Source organism: Misgurnus anguillicaudatus, chromosome 17 (assembly GCF_027580225.2).
Source record: "Misgurnus anguillicaudatus chromosome 17, ASM2758022v2, whole genome shotgun sequence".
Classification (NCBI taxonomy): domain Eukaryota; kingdom Metazoa; phylum Chordata; class Actinopteri; order Cypriniformes; family Cobitidae; genus Misgurnus; species Misgurnus anguillicaudatus.
The window spans coordinates 18842552-18865970 of record NC_073353.2 but is presented as its reverse complement, the minus strand read 5'-3'; the positions used below and the strand labels follow the sequence as shown (position 1 = coordinate 18865970).

At 36.6% G+C, this 23419-nt stretch overlaps 3 protein-coding genes across 6 annotated transcripts; all 3 read right to left on the bottom strand.

Annotated features, from left to right (window-relative positions):
* Positions 1–1646: 1646 nt before the first annotated feature.
* gja3 (gap junction protein, alpha 3) lies at positions 1647–7040 on the bottom strand. Of its 2 annotated transcripts, none has more exons than XM_055216072.2 (3): positions 6696–7040; positions 5916–5979; positions 1647–4823 (listed from the first exon to the last, which is right to left on the bottom strand). In XM_055216072.2, the coding sequence occupies exon 3, from the start codon at positions 4786–4788 to the stop codon at positions 3487–3489; it is 1302 nt and encodes a 433-aa protein (XP_055072047.2). In that variant the 5' UTR covers positions 4789–4823; positions 5916–5979; positions 6696–7040; the 3' UTR covers positions 1647–3486. The 2 variants fall into 2 exon arrangements, with proteins under 2 accessions (XP_055072047.2, XP_055072048.2); XM_055216073.2 differs by having other exon boundaries at positions 6834–7040.
* A 672-nt stretch (positions 7041–7712) lies between these two features.
* Positions 7713–11243, bottom strand: gjb8 (gap junction protein beta 8). Of its 2 annotated transcripts, none has more exons than XM_055214728.2 (2): positions 10987–11243; positions 7713–9597 (listed from the first exon to the last, which is right to left on the bottom strand). In XM_055214728.2, the coding sequence occupies exon 2, from the start codon at positions 9571–9573 to the stop codon at positions 8773–8775; it is 801 nt and encodes a 266-aa protein (XP_055070703.1). In that variant the 5' UTR covers positions 9574–9597; positions 10987–11243; the 3' UTR covers positions 7713–8772. The 2 variants fall into 2 exon arrangements, with proteins under 2 accessions (XP_055070703.1, XP_055070704.1); XM_055214729.2 differs by lacking the exon at positions 10987–11243 and adding an exon at positions 9718–9838.
* A 524-nt stretch (positions 11244–11767) lies between these two features.
* Positions 11768–23392, bottom strand: cryl1 (crystallin, lambda 1). 2 transcript variants are annotated; one of them, XM_055214726.2, is made up of 9 exons: positions 23234–23392; positions 22784–22891; positions 22160–22286; positions 20294–20455; positions 19175–19369; positions 13147–13255; positions 12297–12403; positions 12087–12193; positions 11768–12056 (listed from the first exon to the last, which is right to left on the bottom strand). In XM_055214726.2, exons 1-8 carry the CDS (start codon positions 23272–23274, stop codon positions 12095–12097), a joined length of 948 nt encoding a protein of 315 aa, XP_055070701.2. In that variant the 5' UTR covers positions 23275–23392; the 3' UTR covers positions 11768–12056; positions 12087–12094. The 2 variants fall into 2 exon arrangements, with proteins under 2 accessions (XP_055070701.2, XP_055070700.2); XM_055214725.2 differs by having other exon boundaries at positions 11768–12193.
* Positions 23393–23419: the final 27 nt, after the last annotated feature.

Genomic DNA, 23419 nt, shown 5'->3' with positions numbered 1-23419 from the left:
ATAGTTCGGGGGTGGTGAGGAGGACTGTGCGGATATGTCATGCATCTCTTTCGGCTTCACTCTCACATCTCCTCTTGACATCTGGAGTGAGGGGAACTGATAAGACTAAAGGTTATAGGTCAATGGGTGTATGTTCTCTGATGGGATGTACTCAGGCTTCCTGCAGGTTTTGTCTGATTATGGTGTTGCTGGTCACACACTGTAGTCCCATATTATGACTTGGTTACTGTTACACCATTATTTATAGTTTAATTGGAGTTGTGAGTCATTTGAGCATTTTGAGGCAAAACAAAGAGCACTGATGTATTTTAAGATATGTCAGTGCAAGTTGTTTTTAGTTTGGACAGTTCTTACATTTATTTTAGTCTAGGACTAGTCTAATCCCTGTCCAGAAAACCGCCCCAATGAGTTCACAGTAATACGACCTTTAAGCAAACAGGCCAGAACCTGAAAGCATTAAACGATAATAACATACGTTTTCAGTGATAAAAATGCCTGAGAAATAAACTAGGACAGAGTATATTTATGGTACAAAAAGTTTATTTAGTAACAGCTTTGTAAACATTTGAGGTAAATGAACATTTACATCAACTTGTTCTTATAAAATTGAATACACAAGGCACTTCTCTTAAGACAGCATTGTAACAGGCTGCTGTTCTGAGCATATGTAGGTGGTTCATTTCCCTGATTGGTCAGAATATTCAGCTCTGCTCGAGAAAATCGGTTCGGTAAAGTTCAAGAAATGTGAATAATGGGCTGCAACTAAATACACTACAAACGGATCGAGAAAAGAAAGAGCTGCTGGCCAAATAAAATCCAGAACTTATGTTATCTTATCATCATGTTCAAATTTCCTGCGGTCCTTTCAGGCCATCACAACAGTCCTATAAATAAAACATGGGAAACGTGTATATTTCTTCTTATACTGTACAAGTGCTGCTTTATAAATTACATTAGATGTTATTTAAGTGGAATAATACTGCCACTAACACAACATGTTTACCATTAAGACATTTTCCTTTAAGGATCAAAAATATCCTCTTCTATTCATGTAAGAATTACTCAACAGTGTTTTGCCTAAATGTGCAAATCTTTAACTATTTACTAAAATGTAAACTTTGGGAACCAAAAATGAACAAATGACAAAATAACACTTTCATTTTGTATACAGGAAATAAATAACATACATCTGTAAATACTAAAAGAATAAATAATACTGTCTTAAGCAAAAACTTGCACAGTCTCTCTTTCTGTTTTAGGGCTGCCTTTTTATTTTTTAAATTGACCGCTAAAGCATGTAAATTAAATATATATACTCGCATGTGGCAGACTTATGTGTAGGGGTTTTCCAAAATAAGCTAAATATATAATGTGTGCCGCCATTTTGCAGCGTTTACCTGCAGTGGTTGTTTTGGATGGCCTAGTCTCTTTACTGGCACTGTGGCAGAAGTCATGTGCTTTTAACAGCAGAAGTCAGTGATAAGGACCTACAGTAACCTGAAACTGGACAAAACAAAAGAAATGGAGATAAACTCCATATCGGCATGAGGGACCTTCAGCATCCTTCAAAGTCCATTTTGAAGTACTACTTGGGCCACCAGGAACTGAGTACAGAAAAGCAATGTTTTAGTAACTGTTGTACAAGTTTTTTGTAACAAAACCAATGATAATGTCACTTGTACTGAGAGTTTGTACTCCCCATGCCAGATTGTCAAAATATATTTCTGATGGCGATACTGTATGTGTCAAAACTCTCAAATGTAAAACAGAAGCAGAACTTCAGATCATGAAATTGATAAAAGGCAACTGGGGATAAAAAAACATGGTCCAGAGAAAAACAAATAATATATGAATTAAAACTGCACCATTCAGTAGTACAACAGTTATCTAAATACTTCACTTTCAAATGTTACCGTGTACGTTTTTAACTATACGGAGGACTGTTTTCTCTCTTAGTATAGTAATGCAATAAAGTCTGCCACCGGCACAGGGCTATGTGCTTTTCACTTTGAGTTTCTCCCAAACATTTTGATATATCTGTAAAGTGAGGAAATGTAGAGGCAGGCGTTGAAATAATTGAAGACAGCAGTTTGAACATGTTCTAGATTTAAACGGGTGCTTGTGAACAACATCAAAAAAGGGGTCATTAAAGAGCATTTAACTATCACTTTTTCTGTAGTCCATAATTGTAACCTAATATTCGGCCATCATTTATGCAATGACTTATAATAATAATACATGGGTGGGATCTGTGATTCAGTGAGTTGTGCCTTAACCATTAAAAATAATAACTGTGAAAGAACCTCCTGGTCTAGTCAATGGTAATACACACCCAAGCTTTGTAAATGTTCAATAACTCAATGGTCCATGCTTATACCATAATTAATGAACACTTATTTCTTTTGATATTTGATCCCTTTGCCGTGTCATGCCACTTTTAACAATTTACTTACTAAATGGAACTGACTGCATGAAAAATGTTAAATTAGTAAATAAATGAAGGGCTCAGATGCAAAACCCACTAAACGCCACCTAGGTCAGAAATGAGATAATGATATTAAACGAATGCTTTGGGCATGTATGCCATCAAATACTTTCACTTAAAAGTATCAGCTTAATCCTGGCATCGAGCCATTCGGAAATACCGAATCCATGATAAACGCCATGGTGGTTTCTTGGCAAAGTCCTCTAAGTGCACGGAAGAAGAATTGGATGAACCATGGCACGCATATGTCAAAAGTGCAAAGTTTTTTTTTACAAGGTTAAAGGAGCATTACTGAATATATTAGGATATTGACTCAATTTTTGAGTCTTTTACTTTAAGTAAAAAAGGAGTAATGTACTTAGAGGGTTTGGCAGCAAAAGACTGCAGTTTTTTAAATACCAAAGACTAAATTGACATTTGTGAAAATAAAACATTTTAATTACTAATTACCTTTTCATTGCCTGATAAAAATGCTCATTTACAAGAAAACTACAAATGCACTTAAAGGGTTTTGCATCCGAGCTCTACAAATATTACCTGCGCAAAAGTGCAAGCACATTCTTATCTTCCAAAACATATTTATTTGTTATTTTTGACTTATATCTGTTTTAGTTTTGTTTTTCAATGCATTAAATTTGGTTAATATAGCCAAATGAATTGTGTTTTCAAGACTAAAGCAAAAAATCTGAAACCGAATTGAATAGTGTTAAATATATTGCATATATAGTTTATGTAATCCAGAGGCATGCACACCGTCCACCGGAACATCATTCAGCTGTCATCTGTTATAAAATCACAACCAAACCCCTTTACACCTCTTTTGGACTGACTTTTGGAGATGATGTAACACCTTTGTGTGATGACTGCATGAGTGTGTAACTTTACAAATGGTACTATATACCTAATAACTTTCAAATTCCAGCAATCTGCCTCTCATTTCCTCTCTGTGTGTTTGTTTGTGCATTATTGCAAATGACCTTTGGGGCTAAGCTAGAGAGACTCTACACCGACAAATCACTGGGTCTCGCTCTCACGCTGCTGCCTTTACTAGCTCTGCTCAATCGTCGAGCATCAGTGAAAATGACGGGGGGTTCGTGCATCTCTACCGTGGTGGTGACGTGCGCCTCCTCCGCCCCCCCGCTCAAACTGCCACCGGTGGAGGGTGGAGTACTGGTGGGCTGAGCAGCATCTTTGGCTCGCCGCCCGTTACCAGAGGAACGCGAGGAAGAGGAAGGGGAAGGGGAGGCGCCGTGCCTCTCCCGAGTCTGCTGCTCGGTGGCCATGTTGGCCCAGTTCTGCTCGGCGGCCAGCCTGTTGTTGTTGTTGTTGCTGATGTAAAAAGGGGAAGACTCCTCTAGCTCCTCACGCAGAGGGTCCAACTTGAACTCGGCCGTGGAGGATGCAGACACAGGCTGCAGGAACGCACCGCTGCTCACCGCCACCTCCGCGTAGTCCGGCGGGTAGCTGAGGGTGGGAGGGGCGGTTCTGGGCGACGCGATCGAGGACTCTGGCTCTGGTGCGTCCGAACCGAGCAGTAGCTCGTGGTCCGGGGTAAACTCATTGGTCATGCCCTGTTTGACCTTCTTCCATCCGAGGTGATAGATTTCTAACAAATTCAGCAAAAGAGACACGCAAGCCACCACAAGCATAAATATGATGAAGATGGTTTTTTCCGTGGGCCTTGAAATGAAGCAGTCCACGGTGTTAGGGCAGGGCCACCGTTTGCACTTATACAGGGGCCTCAACTGGAAACCATATAGAAAATACTGGCCTAAAATAAAGCCCACCTCAAACAGGGTCTTGAAAATGATGTTGAACACATAGGTACGCAACAAGGCGCCTCTAATGCGGATTTTTCCGTGCTCGTCTCTGATTGGTGGTTTCTCCTTTTTGCCGCCCCCACCAGACTCCCCTCCGTTTCTATACAGGAGTTCTTTCTCATCTTTAAGCCTCCTGGCCTTTCGAAGATCCTCCTCGCGTTCTTTCCGCTTTTCCTCCATACGAACAATGTGCAGTACATGGCCCAGGTAAATGAGCGTCGGCGTGGACACGAAAATAATCTGGAGCACCCAGAAGCGGATGTGGGAGATTGGAAAGGCCTCGTCGTAACACACGTTCTCACAGCCGGGCTGTTGCGTGTTACAGGTGAAGTCCGACTGCTCGTCGCCCCAGACTTCCTCTGCCGCCGCCCCCAATACCAGGATCCTGAAAATGAAGAGCACGGTCAGCCAGACTTTGCCGATCACGGTTGAGTGTTCCTGTGCGTTCTCCAAGAGCCTGAAAAGAAAGCTCCAGTCACCCATGCTTCACGATTTCTAGCCTAGAGAGAAAGTACAGTCTACAGTGAAGAGGAAACAAGGAGAGAAAGAGACCAAAGTTAGGTGAAGAAAAGTAACCATCAGAGTATATAATCATTAATAAATGATGCCTGGATTTTTACATTTGGGTGAAGTAACCCTTTAATGTACTAGATCTTTACAGCGAAACACATATGGGTACGGTGGCTCCGACTAGGCCCACATGGTAAATGTACATTCACAAACACAATGAACGCAACGAAAGCAATCAGGACAAGCTGACTTTTCTGTAACATCTATTCACATCTAAAACATGACACTCACACAGCATTTCACGGTTGTACGTAAGATCCAAACGGTCAGCCCTGATGAAGAATTTGTCGAAGAGTTTATCAAATGACGTTTAGGAAAATGGGCCAAATTAATACAGACACAGCCTTTACAAAAAATCATTAAAAAACGTTTTACATAAACTTATTGTACAATACAACTTTTTGATTTTGTGACCTCTGTCTATTTCTAACTGGCTGCTATGAACCTGGCAATGAACGGTGTAACAAACTCTATCTGGCTGGCTTTCTCTCCAGCCACTGACACACACACACACACACGCACACACACACATACACACATCATACATACACACACAATCTCTTTCTCTCTCACCTGTTCGCTTCACTGCTCAGCAGGCATGTGCTGAGATCAACATTATAATGTTCAAAAACAGATGAAAGCATTGGACAATGAAGTGTGGCGGGCTCTGTCTAATTTTTTTTGGGACATCTATGAGAAATATGTAATAAAATACACTGCAAAAACCCTACCATTCTACAGTTTTATGTCAAAGTTCATGATCTGAAGTAAAGTTTATCATAATTTTGTCATCATTTGCAAAAGTATAAATATTTATTCAACCTGTTGTTATGTAAGTGACATAAATAAATTAAGTGTTACAGTATAATGTTAGTTTCAAGATTTTTACCATAGTTATCTTTATCATATAAAGCACAAATTAATAGTACAATTGAGCTAGATCTGACAGCTGGTTAAAGCTCTGATCAATGCAACTAGTAAACAAAACCCCAGACAACAGCACAATGCATACAACAGATAGAAATAATAATTTTACTTACTAAAATGTTGTTGTATTGAGGGCGGTAAATCCATTGACTAAGGTTCAATATCAAGTCTACAACCCTAAAAAAAGAAAGTAGTTATATTAAAATACATCACTTTTGTGTATTTTAGCTACACATATCTGTAAGCAATACTTTTATTGGTGAAACTGTATTTAATTAAATAAATATAAAAAGAGTATTAAAATGTATGACCTCTTAAAATAAAAATAAACATTGTATACTTTGTGTTTAGCAAATATACTAGTTTTATATAAAATGGTAAATGTTTAAACAGCTTGTGCTTTATTACAGTAATTTATGTTCAGAATGGCTATTAAATGATTATTATTATTATTATTATTAGAGTTTTTATTTTTATTTTGTTATCATATTATCTTTTAAATTAGCACTTATTCTTTTCACTTATTAAAGTCTTTGGTTTCCTTGATCAGTCTACAAAAAACTAAATTTAATGTTATAAACTGGTGGTAATAACGTTAAAAAGTTTTTCAAAAATTTTGTAATATTGTAGCCTACATTGAGGTACGAGGTCAAAATGTCATAAAAAGAGTGCCAGATTTTCTTTGCACTTATAATGGGCTCAAACCTGTGACATCAAACAGCAGAGGATTTCTCCAAATACATGAAATACAATTAGTTATATGTAACTAAATTATGTTATTATTATTATTATTAGGTAAAAATCATTCACAGCATGCTGTTGGCCTACCATTAATGAGTTATTTTGTAAACTAAATTTGTTAAAAGGTGTCATTCATCAATCATCAAGCATACCTTGACAGAAGTTGCCAAATTTATCTATAGAAAGCATTATCCAGTTTGAGTGCGTTGAAAAGCATACAGACCTCCCAAGGTAGCAGGAGCCCTCCCCGCTCCCCCTGTTCCCAAATCCTGGCAGCACTGCCAGCTTACCAAACTCTTTTCAAAGTGGTCGGCCAAACTTATTCATTCACAAAAGTTCTTCACACATAGACTGGAGGTCAGGTTGTCGCGGGGCAGTTAATTTTTCATGGCACATCGAGTGTGGAGACGGGCTCTGACCACGCGCTGCTGTCTCCCGTTCCCAGCCATCGCTACTGTCACATTGAGTGGCCATGCATGAGCTCAACGACAGTGCGCGCGCACGCCACGCCCCTGTCAACTCATCGCCCCTACTTCAAAAATACTCGGATACACGAGTATTTTTTTTACATTACTCTCCATTTATGATAATATGTAGCCTACAGTAGTGATCGAAAGTAAAGTGAGGACAATTGTAGCGTTGCTTTTGATGCCTTCACGTTTGAATAACCCATCAAATAAGGTGTATTGTACAAAACATCAATTATAAAAATTGTTTAATAATATAAATAAACAAATGCCTAAAAAACCAAAAAGCTCACTCACGGGAAATGAGTTTTTTAATTTGATAAAGCCTCTATGGGCCTTGACTGGATGAGCTTTGCGCATGCGTAATGTTTGCCAAGCTTCCTTAAATTCTTCCCAAAGCAGATTCAGTTAAACTCAAAGCACAACAACATAGCTACTATTTTTTTATCTTTTATAAAAAAAGGCGTTCATTTTCTAAAGTTGGACATCTCTTTCGTTCTGGAAGTGTAATGAAAGTCATTTAAAAGCATGTTTGTAATTAAACAAAGTAACTAAACAAAACGCGTGCACTCCAGGGAACAGTTCAGAAATAGTGGACACTGCCTGGGAAAGTATTCCGTCATTACAGCCCAAAATAGACAGTCCTCGTTTGGTTTTCCTGAGAACTCATTTTCAGAATCACAATACTGACAAAACAGATAAAACGTTCATAAAGTTTTTATTAGAAGATTCATACAAAGTTTAAATGTTAGCCAAAAACAAATTCCAAACATAAAAGCATTCATTTATTTTACAAACAGGACCTTGTGAAAACGAGTGACAATACTGTAGGAACTTTACCAAAACCTTAACAAACAAATCTGTTAACCGGAGAGCCTCGAAAATGATGTGACGTTATAATACAAATAGTAATGGTGGTAATACAAATGATAAAAACATCTTCACTTTATAATAAAATCATGGTTAACTTTCCAAAATAAACGCACTCTCAGATGTCCACAGGTAGACTAAGCACGCGCCACTAGTAAACATTTTCACGCGACTGTATATTCATTCATATTCGATGCACGATCATTGCAGAGAGCAGGAAAAGGTTCCTGACTAAAACAAGGCACAGTTCAAAGTTGATAAGAGATCCCAAGTAGGGGTCAGTGCAAGAATAACCTTTAGAAACACTACAAATCTAATGTTTGAACCATTCACCAAAAAGCAGAAGAAAAAAAAACATAAATTGATGATGTCCCTACAGGAAATCAGTTCTCCTAATAAGAAAGGAAGAGAAACAGCCACTAGACATAGACATTTATGTTGTGCACAAAACAAAATTAATGACATTAAAATAAAGCAACAGTTACTTTGTCCATGCAGTCTACAACACAATACAGCCCTCAAAAACAGGACAATGAATTTTGTGCAAAGAAAGGAATCGATCCAAGACTTCACTTGTATATAGTGACCACTAGGAGTCACTGTCACCCTTTTTTAATTCTAGTGATAGGGAAGCATTGTAAGAAAAACAAACAGCCCCACATATTTTTTAGACAACAAGCTCTGCTTTAGCATATCCAAACTGTACCATAGACTTATATTTTGTCTTTGAAAAAATCAAAGCTTTGGAATAAACCTGAAACAGTTTGTAATTGTTTTCAGGACAAGCTGCTATAAAGCTGCTATAGATAATGCTGTGGAAAAAAATACTGTCAACATCTACAAGCTAATTATCCTCTTTGTTGGTTGACTTAGACTGGATGCAGGAATTATCTTAAACTGTTTTATTGCTTGAGGAGTCTGAGATGGATGACAACAACCTCTCATTCTTTTGGTTCTGCAGGTATGCCTTTTCTTTAGCTATTTTATCATGCTGCCCATATGACTTATTCCTTTTAGCTCTGGCCGAGCACCTCAGCAATGCTTTGACAATCAGGTACCCCAGCTCGGCCACATTGAGCACAATACAGATAGATGAAGATGCCACCATGAAAATAGTGAAGACAGTCTTCTCGGTCGGTCGTGATATGAAGCAGTCAACTTTATTGGGACAGGGCCACTCCTCACATTTTACAAGACGTGCCATCTGAAACCCATCATAGACATAATAAAGGGCGTACATGAATCCTGCCTCAAAAAGCAAGCGGAAGAAAAGGCTGCAGGTGTAGGTCCACCAAAGAGGGCCAGTGATGGGTAGACGTCTCTTCTTCAGGCTCTCCAGGTCAGTTTCTTTAACACTGTCACCACGGGTGGCCACAAGGCATTTCCTCACATTGCGTTTGCGATATGCCACATGCATGGCTACCAGTAAAGCTGGCGTTGAAACAAAGATGAGCTGCAAGCACCAGAAACGAATGTGTGAGACAGGAAAGAAGAAGTCATAGCAAACATTTTTGCAGCCGGGCTGTTGTGTGTTACAGGTGAAGTCAGACTGCTCATCTCCCCAGACTGTCTCGGCAGCTATTACAAGGATGCAAATACGAAAGATGAAGAGAACTGACAGCCAGATCTTTCCCAAGCTGGTGGAGTGTTTATTTACCCCTCCCAGCTGGGCATAAAGAGCTCCCCAGCTCATCCTGTCTACTATTGCTTACAGCTCCTAATTTAGAGAGAGAGAAAGAGAGAGAGATTTAACGACACATTAATATATTTTTTTTCCTTTTTTAAATAATATTGTTCCAACCCATCACTCTTAAAAATTAAGGCGCTTCATAAGAACCTTTAACATCCGAAGAACCTTTCTGTTTCAAAAAAGTTTATTTGTAGAGAAAACGTATAAAAAGGTAAAAAATGGTTCTTTGATTAACCAAAAATGATTCCTCTATGGCATCACTGTGAATAACATTTTAAGCACCATTATTTTTAAGAGTGATGACGGGATAAAATATGGACAAACCCATCCACTGAAAATTAAAATGTCAATTTTTGACCCAACAATGGGTTCAAACAACCCAGCACTTTTTAGTGTACTGCCTTTAATATGTAAGGGATAATGTATAGGTAGTCGGGTTTTATTGCAGAATTAAGCCCCGACCGTGTGATCAGGATGTGACCTGGATGTATTTATCCCTGGTAAGGAACATTACATATTGATTTGAATTCTTTGATTTGCTCATTTTTAAAGACAAGATGGTCAAATGTAATAAACACACTATTTGGTTTAATCATCTGTAAATATAATGTCATATGTGTTATTAAATTATTTTAGTAATATTAAACTGTACTTGTCAAAATAATTTGCAGCATCCGGGTTACCCTGTGTTATTGTTTTGAGCAGTTGTTATCTGGGAATAACAAATAGCTATGCAAATTTCGTGACTGGCCAATCAGAATCAAGCATTCAAACGAACCGTTTTTTATAATATGTATTAACTGAAAGCAGCTTTGCAACAATGCAAAAGTGTGAACAGTTGATAAAATGTAAATAAACTTGAATATAATTATTGTATCATTTAATGTGAGTATTCATATAATATTAAACCATTTTCAACAAAATAGCCTACACAAATGCAACAATTTTGTAAAACTGAGTTTTTCGATAACTATTGACTGTTGATATCTACCAAACTGTATATGTATGTATATATAAATATAAATATAAGAATATATATATATATATATATATATATATATATATATATATATATATATATATATATATAAAATATGATATAGCTTTACAGTCTTAAAATATGAATTCACACAACTGTTGTAATACATCTTATTGTTCAGTATTTTTTTAACAACCTCATACCCATAAGAATACCAAAAACTACGACAAACTATTCACAGACAAAAAGGAAATTAATTTAAACAAATAATTAATGTACATCATAAAATTATAATTAATTTCAATAAATAATTAACCCGAAAATATTTTAAAATGCCACATTCTTTAAGCATCTGGTAAAAAAAGTGGTGACATTCGAGACGAAGTTAAAATCCCCGTCAGAAATATCAGATGGTGAGATTTATTTCACAAACTTACCTGTCAGCCCACTACAAACTGACTCAAATGAAATGCATGATTATCCTCCTAGCTGAAAAGTTATAAATGTGTAGGTAAACAGAGATCCTTCACGGTCTCGAGAAAAGGATGAAGTGATTTGATGGAGCACGGAGAGCACAGATTTAGTGGTTTCTCAAGGAAAGGTGCACCTGCCATCGGGCGGAGTCACAACGTTCATTGGACAAGTGTAATCAATAGGCGTTTAAACTTAACTTCATGTGGCGCAGCGAGAACCGCGAGAGCGAGCTTTCCAACCACTCTCGCGGTACTTTGATGTCATATTCCGATCAGTCTGCACAGCGTCGGATTTAGTACAACAATATTTCGATAGCGTTGAAGATTAATTGTGACCCAAAATTATTTCACTTATTTAATTTCAATCTTTGACATGTAAAATATACCAAAGTTATAATTTCACTAGAGTGTTTATTAGATTATGATTTTATGTAAATGAAAAAAATGACTTTAGCTAGGATTTCACAAGCAGGGTCATATTTTGTTGCGTAGGCCATGTTGCAAATGTGAGTTTTTAAGGATGAGTGAGGTTTACAGTCAAACAGTTAGTTGTGTTGGCATACTTAAATCAGGCCTACATTTATTTGCTCGTTTATATTTTTTAAAAGTACAACTGCTGTTAAAAAATAATAATATGTATGTATGTGTGTATATATAACTATAACTAGGTCACTATGAAGACATGCATGGGTATTAAAAGGTGAGTCAAACAGTTAGGGTGGATCAGAAGGACATGCCCACTAAATAGGCTAAGTGATTTAATTTTCCCTTTAATTGTACATTTCACAGTACACTTACTATGAGGAAGAAAGTGCTTCAGTATTTTCAGTGAAACAAGTATTTCTTACTAATCAAATACTTCTTTAGCATAATTCACAAATGTACATAATTAAATGAAACTCCCTGCATGTTTACTCTTGAGCCATTTGAGGTTAACTTTTGTTACAGTAATTTTTTTAATGAATAAATGTTGTTTCTCATTAGTGGAGAACTAACAGTTCTTGGTGTTCCCAAAGACATCATTGACTCAGATGATCTCCCTTTCATTCAGGTAGTGTCTAATGGCGCAGCATCATTTCTTCAGCTTAGCCAGTCCCATCAGCAGTTGATCTCTTCTCTCTCTCCTGGCTGTGAGGTGCTCCTGGTCTGCAGGGATCAGCTCACAGATCTCCTAAAGTGAGTGATAAAATGTCATAATCGTACGATTTCTGTATTTCTTTAAAATACAGTTATACAAGAATTTCACAGTGAAAGACCAAAAATGCAATGATTACTTCTTTAATCCTAGCTGCTGCATCTCCAGAAAATTCTGGAACAGGCCCAAAAGATTTAAGAACCCTCTTTATGCCCTCACTGTAGCGCTGGAGATAGTCTTCCATACCTGAACAAACAAAACATAGAAGATAGATCAAATAAGTTTTAAAATACAGCCTTAATGTAACCCAATTCTGATAAAATATTATAATATCAGAAATTACAGAAGCATCATATAAAATTATACAGACTGTATAATTATCAATGTAAAAATGTGCCCAAAATAACTCAAATGACACTCAAGTCGGTTGTTTACTTGCAAGTATTCAAGCATAACTTGAGTAGCTCCTGACTAAAAGGGCATGAATGCTTTTTAGAAGGTTCTTAGGAGATAAAAAGCGTATCATGCTTTTAAAGTTCAGGCACAGTTCTTCCCTTACAAATTCTGAGAAACAAACCTGTCATTACTGCAAAAAAAGAAACAGGGGTCTGTTACAGGGGGGTTTATCACTATAGTGTAAAAGTACAGTAACACCTCACATTTAATACAAGGAGGCAGTACTGAGGCTGAAAATTAATCTGTCATTCATTAAAAGGACATTTTTCACATAGCAAAGCAGAGTTCATGGGGGGAGCAGGGTCATACTACACATTTCACACTGCCTTCTGATATTTACTACGAACATGAGATTTTAACATACACATAGATTTACACTCATTTGTGCCCAGTTTCAGTTTTCTCAGCATCTTATGCACTCTTATAGTGCATAAAGGTAAAACCAGGATTTCAAAACTTTGCTCTCTCTCTCTCTTTGAAAAAGCGTAATTGTTGTATTCTTTAAAAATTTCATTGGTTAAGTGGTAGCTTGCCTTCCGGTGCGTTGAGATGCATGGTTTCAATGGGACCAATAAAAGCGTAACGCATGCCCAGACCCTCTGACATCACCAAATCAATGTCCTTTACTGAGATCACGCCTTCCTGGACGAAAAAAAGGACAAGTTTATTTGGCTACAGACAATCTATCATACATTTGTATAAAAGACAATGTTTCGTAAAGTAATTGACTTATGTTCTGATCTTCTAATCTAAAAATAACAGCATCCTGATTTGTAGTTCAACTGAAAACAAGGTTTTGGGTTAAATGGGAGGCTGGCTGTCCCGTTTTCATCCAATCGGAACAGCACTGAAGCCGCTCCCACTGTATTGAGTTTCCCTTATCATTTAACTCAGTGTCCTCAGAATAATGGGATGGTATGGCAGGGGGAGGCAAGCATGGTAATGCCAAGCTTCAGGCCCACTTTGCACTCAGATTACCTGTGGCTATACAGATACCTGGACCTGACTGTGCTGAAATCAAAGCTTGGACACAGACTGGGTAGTGGGGAAGAGTTTAGGAGGGGGACAGGGTGGCCTTTGTTAATTTCCTGTGGGCAACAACGAAGCTGTTATCTTGGTGACGCCAGGCGGCGGGCTGGCTGGGGAAACCGTGAAATAAGGCCTTTCCTCTGTGGTAATCATCAGGGGCAGCCATTAGCTTTCCCAGCCGCTCTACTTTCCAGAGCTGGCTCTCTCTCAAAGGGGCCATCTGAAGTGAGAGAGGAAGCCGAAGTGGATTTGAGCTGCAAATCGGGTGTGTGGCGTTACAACCAAACTTAAAATGACCCTCCAGTGAAAAACACCAAAATCCTTACCACTTATAACTAGAAATAAACTAATGCAAGATCACACAAAAACAATTAGTTAAAAAAGACACATACGTTTGTGAGCCTGTGTGTGAAACCCACCTAAAGCATTTTTTTTTGTATATCCTTAATATCTTTAAAGATAAACTATCCTCCAATTCAAGATTATACATTTCCTTTGGTGTGTAATAGTACATGTTAACGATATGCAAAAGGTACAAACCCCGACGCGAGTTATTGTTTCCAAAGTAAATCTTTTTGCTTGGACTACAACAAACACACGGATTACCATACAATAAGATGAATTCAATGCAGGCATGGTAAAATAACAACATAACACTCTTAGTGCTATAACATAGTAGTTGAAAAACTCTAGTCTAAAACGTTCAACATTTCAAAAAATAAAGTTATGAGAAGATTACATATCCGTCTTATCTAAAGCCTTGTGGTGGTATCTTTACTAGGTCAAAGAGAATTTAAGCAATGGTATTGAAACAATTCAAACAGCTGTAGGCACAGGTGTTCCAATGAATATCACTCATATTGTGTGGTTACCACAAACATAAATTAATTGTTTGCAATGACCACTTTATGTCCTGGTTTAACTGGTTCATCTACATAACTGCCCTTTTAAGGTTTGGCCTTTGACATTTTAAGGAGGTATGCAAGCAGATTCTTCTGAAGTTGCTAAAATCATCTGTTGAGAATGGCTTTTTGTCAATTAGCAAGTCCTCTTAGGAAAATAACAGACTTTACTTGCATTAAGTAAAAAAAAAAACTAAGAATTTACATATACACCAGCGCAGTGAAGGACTTCCTTAAAAAGATTTTAGTATATTTGTTTTAGCACTAAGTCTATGCGGCATCCATACATAATATCTATGATTCAAACAACTGATCCACGCGTTCAACTGTGATTTGATTGGTTATACGTTTGTGACATTGGAAATCCAGGCAATTTTAAACCATGGGAATAATACTCTCCAATTTTATGGATGAAATACTCAGCAATTGGGTTGAATGATACATTTGCACATGTCTTGCCTTAAAGCATGTTTAAAACACCACATAGACAACAATAAAAACCTGATTTTCCCCACAGGGGGATTTTAAGAAAAAATTCTAACACAGGGTCAAATGAATGGATTACAAAACATCCTGACATTGCAAAGAAAAAGAATGACCAAACTAATGAACGTAAGATAAGCTTATAAACGTACAGTCAAATCTTATAGATTATTACTGAATCCACAAGGAAGACACTGTTATAACCAAATAAGGAAAATGGTTACAAGGAAGGAAACTCTTGTAATGTAACTGCCTTTGATGGGAAAAAGGGTAATACTAAAAAAGGTTCATCCATACAAAGGGCATTTAGACAAACTAATATAATTTTAAAAGATGTATCTATGTGTCATTTGGTCTTCAAATTAAAAGCAGGATACAAGCAACCTTTATTTTATTTAAACGCTTGTTTGTATAATAATAATAATAATAATATAATAATAATAATACATTTTATTTATGGGCACCTTTCATAGCATTCAAGGTCACCTTACAGTTTAAACAAGCTAAAATACAGTAAAAAGGCAAATATAACTAAAACAGATACATCTAAAAAGATTAAAATAGAAAAATAAAGCAGTAAAGCAATCATTCATTATTTTGATAGAGAGTTTTCCATGTGGGGTAACACTTTCAGAAGAGGTGGGTTTTGAGGGAGATTTTAAATGTGGGTAGAGACTCTATGGTATGGATGGATACTGAGGCTTTTGACATGAGTAGAAGAGAAGACTTTGGAATTGTTGATGGAAAAGGAGAAATTGGAACATTTTGATAGGGTGAATTTGGAGCCAGTAAGGAGAATTTCTGTTTTACTATTTAATTTGAGAAAATTATAAGTGAACCAGGTTTTAACTTCATCTAAGCAATCAGACAGGGGAGATGGAGGGAGCATGGAGGTGGGTTTGGTGGACAGGTAGAGCTGGGTGTCATCCACGTAGCAGTGGAATTGAATATTGTTTTTTCTGAAAATAAAACCTAGAGGAAGTAAATAAATTATAAAAAGGAGGGGGCCTAGGACTGAGCCCTGGGGAACACCACTAGTAACTGGGGAGGGTTGTGATTGAACATGTTTAAGTTGTACAAACTCAGTGTGGCAGAGAGGTATAATGTGAACCATTTGAGTGATGTATTGGTGACACCAATAGAAGTTAGACGGTCCAAAAGGATATTGTGAGAAATTGTATCAACAGGGGCGATCAAATCAAGGAGGATAAGAATAGTGAGAAAACCCGAGTCATTATTATTGGTTATTATTAATGAGATGATTATGGACCTGTGCAGCAACAGTTTTCTCTAGGATTTTTGAGATAAATGGCAGGTTGGAGATTGGTCTATAATTATTTAGATTGTTGGGATTTGCACCAGGTTTCTTATGTACAGGAGTGATAACAGAGAGAGAGAGCAAACAGGTTTGAACTAAATCTGTGGGCAGGGGTCAAGCTGGCAGGTGGATGATTTTGATTTTTGGATTATATCAAATATTTCATTAACATTTGGAAGCTAGATAATAAAGAAGAAGGGGGGAAGAGGTAGATAAATGAAGTGCACTGTCATCCATATTATGTGAAGAGGCAGCTGTTGGTGAATATTTTCAATTTTAGTTTTGAAAAATGACATAAAATTATTAAATTGAAAAATTGGAAGAGTTGGAAGAGTATTTGGAGATTGTGTAATTGTATTATTGTAAAAAACAAATACCGAGAGTTCCCTTCACCCGATGATATTAGATGAGTGTAGTATTTGGATTTTGCTAAAGAGAAAAATCCTTATAGTGCGGCATATGGTTGTCATACATGTCCCTGTGTACAACTAGTTTGTTTTTTTTGTAGAGACGTGACAGTGTTGTGTAAGACTGACAAGACAAATGGTTCAATTTTCTTAAAATGACTGAGTGACAGCATGTCCTCAGGTAGGAACCCATTGACTGTTCTTATTTATCTTTCTAGTTTTGTCTCACTATACTGCAGATGCTCAAATCATTCTTGAAGAACATTCTGGAAGTTTAACATCTTATTTGTCAAACCCCCATTCTCACTCATTTCAAAATCTTGTCACTCAGCTGTCCCTTTAAATTTAAAAACATGTCTATATCAAAATGTATTCACAAACCACTTCAACTTTCTTTTTATCTGTGAAACACAAAGAAAGATTTTTGTTTTGTAGAATGTAAAAAAATGAAATCACTAAGAATAGCACCATATGTGCTGGCTCATATTCAAACTAAGTGACAAATAAGAAGAGCAATCTGACTATTCCTAAATATTCATTTTGTTTTCAAGTTCGCACCTGTGTAAGGGTAAATAAACGATAATTTAAAGTAGGTAAACTAACCCAATTATTTGTTAAGAGATAAATATAAGAACTGTGCTCTAAATGAAACCTTTGAGCATCATTGATGTAGCATTCAAGATATTTGATAGATTGTAATATATTGTATTATAATCATGTATTATACAGACTGATCCTATTGAAACCAGCTAATGTTACAGATCTGTTTTGGACACAGCACAGAAGTGATCTCTACTTTACCTAACTATTATAATAAATATTCAACTATTGAATAACTACAAATAAAGACCAAACCTCTAAGGATGTAATGTGTTGGTTTAGATTACATGAGATGCAACAATAGTTACATTTTGAAATTCCCAAATTTACTCTCTCCTCACTTCACCTTAAAACTGCAGATACATATTCTAGCACAGATCTATTACATCACAGTTGAATGTTTTTAATGTGAATTACTCAAATGCTGTACCATTTCATTTTTACAGTAAGATCTCCCCATTCTATGTAAAAATGCTGCACTGACTTGGCATTTGGTTTTGGACAGAGCAAATAAAGGCTTGTTTTTTTTAAGTGGATCAGTTCGCTCTATCCAATGTTCATTTGATACACTGTAATACAGGTGTACTGTACAACCTGAAACAAAACCACCAGTGTGAGGAAAGATAAGCTTACTGTTTGAAAGTTTCTCAGGAGAAACACCGAACAGACATTGTATTCTTCTTTCTAATCGATCATCTGTAAACAACGTCTGATAAGACTGTGACGTTGTAACAAATACAATAAGAGCCTATATTCATTCTTTCCTTCTAATTCCTTTTTGTATTTCATTTAATATCATAGAAATGCATAACCTTATATTACAGGAATAAGGCTGTTCAGAAATGGCTAAAGTCAAAATAACTAATTTTAAGGGGAAGAGGTTTTTGTATGTCATCTATTTTACTTAAATATACTCAGCCTTGCTCATCTAATTTAGTATTTAGAACTATTTAAAAAAAGTTAAAACTATTATAATGGGGCGGTTTCCCGGACAGGGATTAGACTCCCAGACTAAAATAAATGTAAGAGCTGTCCAAACTGAAAAGAACTTGCACTGACATATCTTAAAATACATCAGTGCCCTTTGTTTTGCCTCAAAATGCACACAATTTTTGTTTTTTTAAGGCATGTTTGTTCAAACTAGTTATATTTCCTGAAATTAATTAAACTAAGGCATAGTCCTTGCTTAAGCTAATCCCTGTCTGGGAAACCACCCCAATATGTTTTATCATCATCATGTTTTGGCTCATATCTCTCTCAGTTTAATCATGAATATGCTTATATGCTTTATAGTTACAATAGACAATGTTGCATCTGTACGATGATAATAAAAGAACCTGAATTTCTTTAAAGTCGCCATGAAATTTAAATGAAAAACTGCAATTTGTGTTGAAATATTGTGGTATTTTTCATAAATGATCTGTGAGCTTCATTATTTTTGTAAAAGTCATGTGCCCTTATAATCCTTAATCAAAAAATGCAAATCTCCTCCCCTCTTCGAAACTCTTTACGTCAGGTCATATGGTATGGCAGGTGGGCAGGGTCCGAGAGAAAATCGCTGCGATTAGCAATTAGCAACACGACCCAACTTCAAACGATTCAATCAGAACTCAATGGAAAAATTCAAATCCAGCCCTGCCTTTTTTATTTTTAAAAGCTGTTTCACTAACATATACGTCACCACGGGGAAAATAAGACAATCGCTACTTCCGTTTCATGGCGACTTTAAATGAACGAATGAATAAATGAGTTATAAACCCTACTATCAAATAGGTATTTAATAAAATCATTACACAGATTTGTGTTTCATGGCTCAACCTACCTGAACTAGCCTCCAGGACTCAGCTATGATTGCATACTGAACACGGTTCAACGCAAAACCGTCAATTTCCTTCCTGAGACGTACAGGTGCCTGACCAACATCGGTCATCAGTGAAAAGGCGACATCCATGACAGCAGGCAGTGTTTCTGGGTGTGGCACCAGTTCCACCAGACGCACATAGTATGGCGGGTTTACCTGTGAATTAATGATAAAATGACCAGTTAATAAAAATCTTTACTAAGGTCACTACATCTGTGTTTGTCAGAGCTAAAGATAAGGGCTTTGTTTTAAACTTTTTCCGCTATGAAGGTCTTACTGACTGCATGCCTGCTCACACTTGCTCGACATTTAGGATTAAACATTCACTTATTACAGGTAAAGTGAACTATTTGCTTCAAACTGCTTTGAAGGACAGCAAGGCAGGCAAAAAACAAAGACGTTTCTGCTCATGAGATGGGAGTGGAATTTCCATTGGGTAAAGTTAAAGCACTTAAAGTCTGGTCAAGTCCCTCCGGGCCTAATATACTGATCCGACTCCATTCTTCTTCAAAAAAACATTTGCACCTGCAGTTAAGATAACAAGAAAAACTTGACCTATCCACTGAAATTTGAGCCAAAATATCATCACAATTACAGCTTCAATAGCTGACTCTTTGCTGAGGCCAGCATAAAATCCTGAAATTTGAAAATTATATCATAAAACGTGTACAATACCATACAATTAATTTTTAATAGTTGTGAGGAATTTTTTGTAAAAATAAAGGGTCAAGAACATTTTATTTGGAAGTGACGCAATTGTCAAATATGTTAATCCATACTCGAAATGTGACCTCTGCATTTTACCCATCACAGTGATTAGTAAACACGTCTCACAAACAAGTCATAAACAAACACACACCCGGAGCAGTGGGCTGCTATCATTGCACTGCAGAGAAGCAACTGGCGAAACGTGTCTTGCTCAAGGGCAACTTAGTCGCTACCTGCCTGCTGCGAGACTCGACCCGGTAACCTTTGGGTGGTTTGCCCCCAGGTTTAAATTTTTATTTCATTTACTGACTATAACAAAAATGTATTTATTTAGCATGACAGCACATGATATTAAAATCTGAACTCACTAACCGGATGAGATATGATGCATCGGGTTCGGTTCTGGACCCGAGAAAACACGTTGCTGGGCATCAAGCAGGAAGTGGAACTACTGAGAATTACACTTTCTTTGACAAGACTCTCCACCTCTTGAAAGACTGTCTGTTTGGCTTCCAGGTCCTCAAACACACATTCCTATTAAAAGAAAACAAATAGCACAAGAACACTTGATGTTAACAATTAGCATAGGCAACTGTAAAAAATTTACCATGACTGAAGTACAAAAAATGTGGAAAAACAAAAGTGGTAAAAACAAATAAAATTGAAACGTGAGCTGTAACCGGTAATTATTATTGTTGAGGAAACAAATGTGAATATTTGCTGACTTTTTTACTTTACCATAGATAATAGATACTTTATTATAGCATGTTAAAATTGCCACGTTGTATGTGTGCAAAAATGTGCTGTTTTTGGGTGCGTCTTTTAAATGCAAATGAGCTGATAAATGCAAACACTGATCACCATAATGGAGGTTTGTTGAAATTAAAACTCAATTGTGTTGTCATTTTCTTTCTCTCTCTTTCTCTCTCTCTGCACTAAATGGCAGTGTCGTGGTTGGATAGTGCAGATTAAGGGGCAGTATTATTATAATAAGATCCCCTTCTGACATCACAAGGGGAGCCACATTTCAATGACCTATTTTTTCACATGCTTGCAGAGAATGGTTTACTAATACTAAGTTACTGAGATGATCTTTTTCACATTTTTCTAGCACTGGGGACACAATTATAGCACTTAAACAAGGAAAAGTCTGATTTTCATGATATGTCCCCTTTAAAATATCACTAACTTACTAATAACTAACAAGACTAACAAAGGACACTAGGATATCAGGACTTTGTGGTATGATACTACATGGTTTTACGCTGGTGTCATCATAACAGAGACAAACAGAGACTGTCCACTTTCAACAGATGTATAGTACTGTGCAAAAGTCTTAGGCCACTATGCTACCATTAGATTTGTTGTTTTTGCAATGTTATAGTGATCATATAATTATTTCTCAATTTCTTTATTGGAAGACAACCAGAAAATACAGGAAATGTGTATGTAGTATTAAAACAGTATAAAAGTATAAGCTGAAGTGTCAAGTATTTAGGGTAAACTCCCCTTCCAATTGAGCAATAGCAGGCAACTGCAGGATCTCTTAAACATAAATGAAATTAAATCCTAATTTCTAATTCTAATCGAATGACTTCAGGACTTCAAGTCTCCTCAGAAAAGCTCAAGATGTGTTTCGTGCCAAGAGAGGTCACACTAAATACTGACTGATGCCTGAAGAAGACATTTAGTTCAGAAAATGTGTCCATATTTTCTGTATTTTCTGTTTGTTTCTTAAAAAAAGAGTGAAAAATAAATATGGATGGATTAAAACTTTGCTAAAACAACAACACTGGTGATATTGGCCTAAGACTTTTGCACAGTACTGTAGCTCAGACACATTGCAACTCTTCTATCAAAAATGAATAAATAAATAAAAACAAGAAAATTCCAACAGCTAAGAGATGTTTGGATCCTAAGTGCTCAATGCTTTTTAATACTTAAACCCGGGCGTCAAGACAAAAGTTAATCAGCCGACCATTAGTGACCAATCCCTCTTCAAAAAAAAGACATTATTGGGATGTTTTATCAGAAGTATATCCACAAACATGTTTCTTCTGGTTTTGTGTGCTTTGCAAAGTGACTAATGGATTAAATGAGGAAAGATAATTTGGTCTTGGTCATATGATCACTCATCTTTTCTGCTGGTTTGTTCTTTTCATAATAAAATAACAGGAAGATTTTGGCCTCACTGGTTTCTTTTCAGGTCAACAGGAAGTTATTTATGCTGGACCATACCTGGACAAAGAAAGCATCCTGTAGGGCCTGCTGCAAGTCATCATGACTGCTGAGCAGACTTGTCTGTTCTGCAGCGCTGAGATTTCCTCTCAACATTTTAGACTGCTGAAGCTCCTCAAGCTGTTTCCTGCAACAAAATAACATACAATTCAGCTTTAGGATACATGTTAAACTCTTCAACAGAAACATATGGGCTGGTGGTTCAAAAAATTAATACTAAAATGTGTACTATTAAAAAGTTAGAGTCAAGGAATGCTAAAACAAATTTATCTTACACTTTCATTCAAATTTTATGTTAATCACATGAATTGTACATATGCATTTAAATAAGCCTTTAAACAAATTTAATAAATCTTTTTTAGTTTATAGTAATAATAAAGGACTAGTATAGAAATAAGTGACTCGTACCTATGATAGGAGATTATTTGTGTGTATGATAACCTGTCATTAATGCATCTGTAATCTAAGCAAAGCAACTAGATTCAACATAAGAGATAAAAGCCCAACAACTCCCTCTGCTGACAAATGACATGAATTAGGGAAGTAACACAGATGACATACATTATTGCCAATAAGAGTACAAAAGTTAAACAATACTGCTTGTTTCTTATGTTTTCCATTGACCTGATTTCTGTGATGGCTCCTGAAGCTTGCCCCGGTTTGTTATCATAGATCTTGACCTTGTATCCTCCACTCAGGAACACCATGGCCCAGGAGCGGCCAATGAGCCCACTTTATAAAGCATCATAGATATAAACAAAGAAAGATATAGAACATTGGAAAAAACATTGGAAATAAATAAAATATTAACTGGATCAACTGTATATGAACATACTGTGCATATGGATTACATGTTTACTGTAATGTCACTTTTTCACATGTTACTTTGGTTTGGGAAAATCATATAATTTCCCATAGCAGTGCACTGCTGACTCCTGCTAAATATTTGGTACATCCATACATACTAACAACACCACAGACTCACAACATAGTTCAAGGACCACACAGTCATCTGCTAAATAAACATAGTAACACATCATTTTATAACATCGCTACTTTAACAAGCTTCCTCACCTTCCGACCACTGTAATAACCTTTCCTTTTAATGAACTCATGTTAGTTCTGCAAAAGACCCGTTTTGAAGTTGTCAGCTGCTACTTCTATATGACAGTTTAGTTATCATGTGCATAAAACCAAGGCGGAGTTACGGTGTCTCAAACGTGTCAAAATACACACTTGATAGGTTCGGCGTCATGCAAC

What these genes read in the sequence shown, in the direction of transcription:
- gja3 (XM_055216072.2), bottom strand. Translation starts at nt 4,788, where the DNA reads ATGGGTGACTGGAGCTTTCTTTTCAGGCTCTTGGAGAACGCACAGGAA.
- cryl1 (XM_055214725.2), bottom strand. Translation starts at nt 23,274, where the DNA reads ATGAGTTCATTAAAAGGAAAGGTTATTACAGTGGTCGGAAG. An exon ending in GGAGCCATCACAGAAATCAG is followed by an intron (nt 22,287 to 22,783) that starts GTCAATGGAAAA and finishes ATTTTGTTGCAG; the next exon opens with GAAACAGCTTGAGGAGCTTC. An exon ending in CAGCAGCTAGGATTAAAGAA is followed by an intron (nt 12,194 to 12,296) that starts GTAATCATTGCA and finishes CACTCACTTTAG; the next exon opens with GAGATCTGTGAGCTGATCCC.
- gjb8 (XM_055214728.2), bottom strand. Translation starts at nt 9,573, where the DNA reads ATGAGCTGGGGAGCTCTTTATGCCCAGCTGGGAGGGGTAAATAAACAC.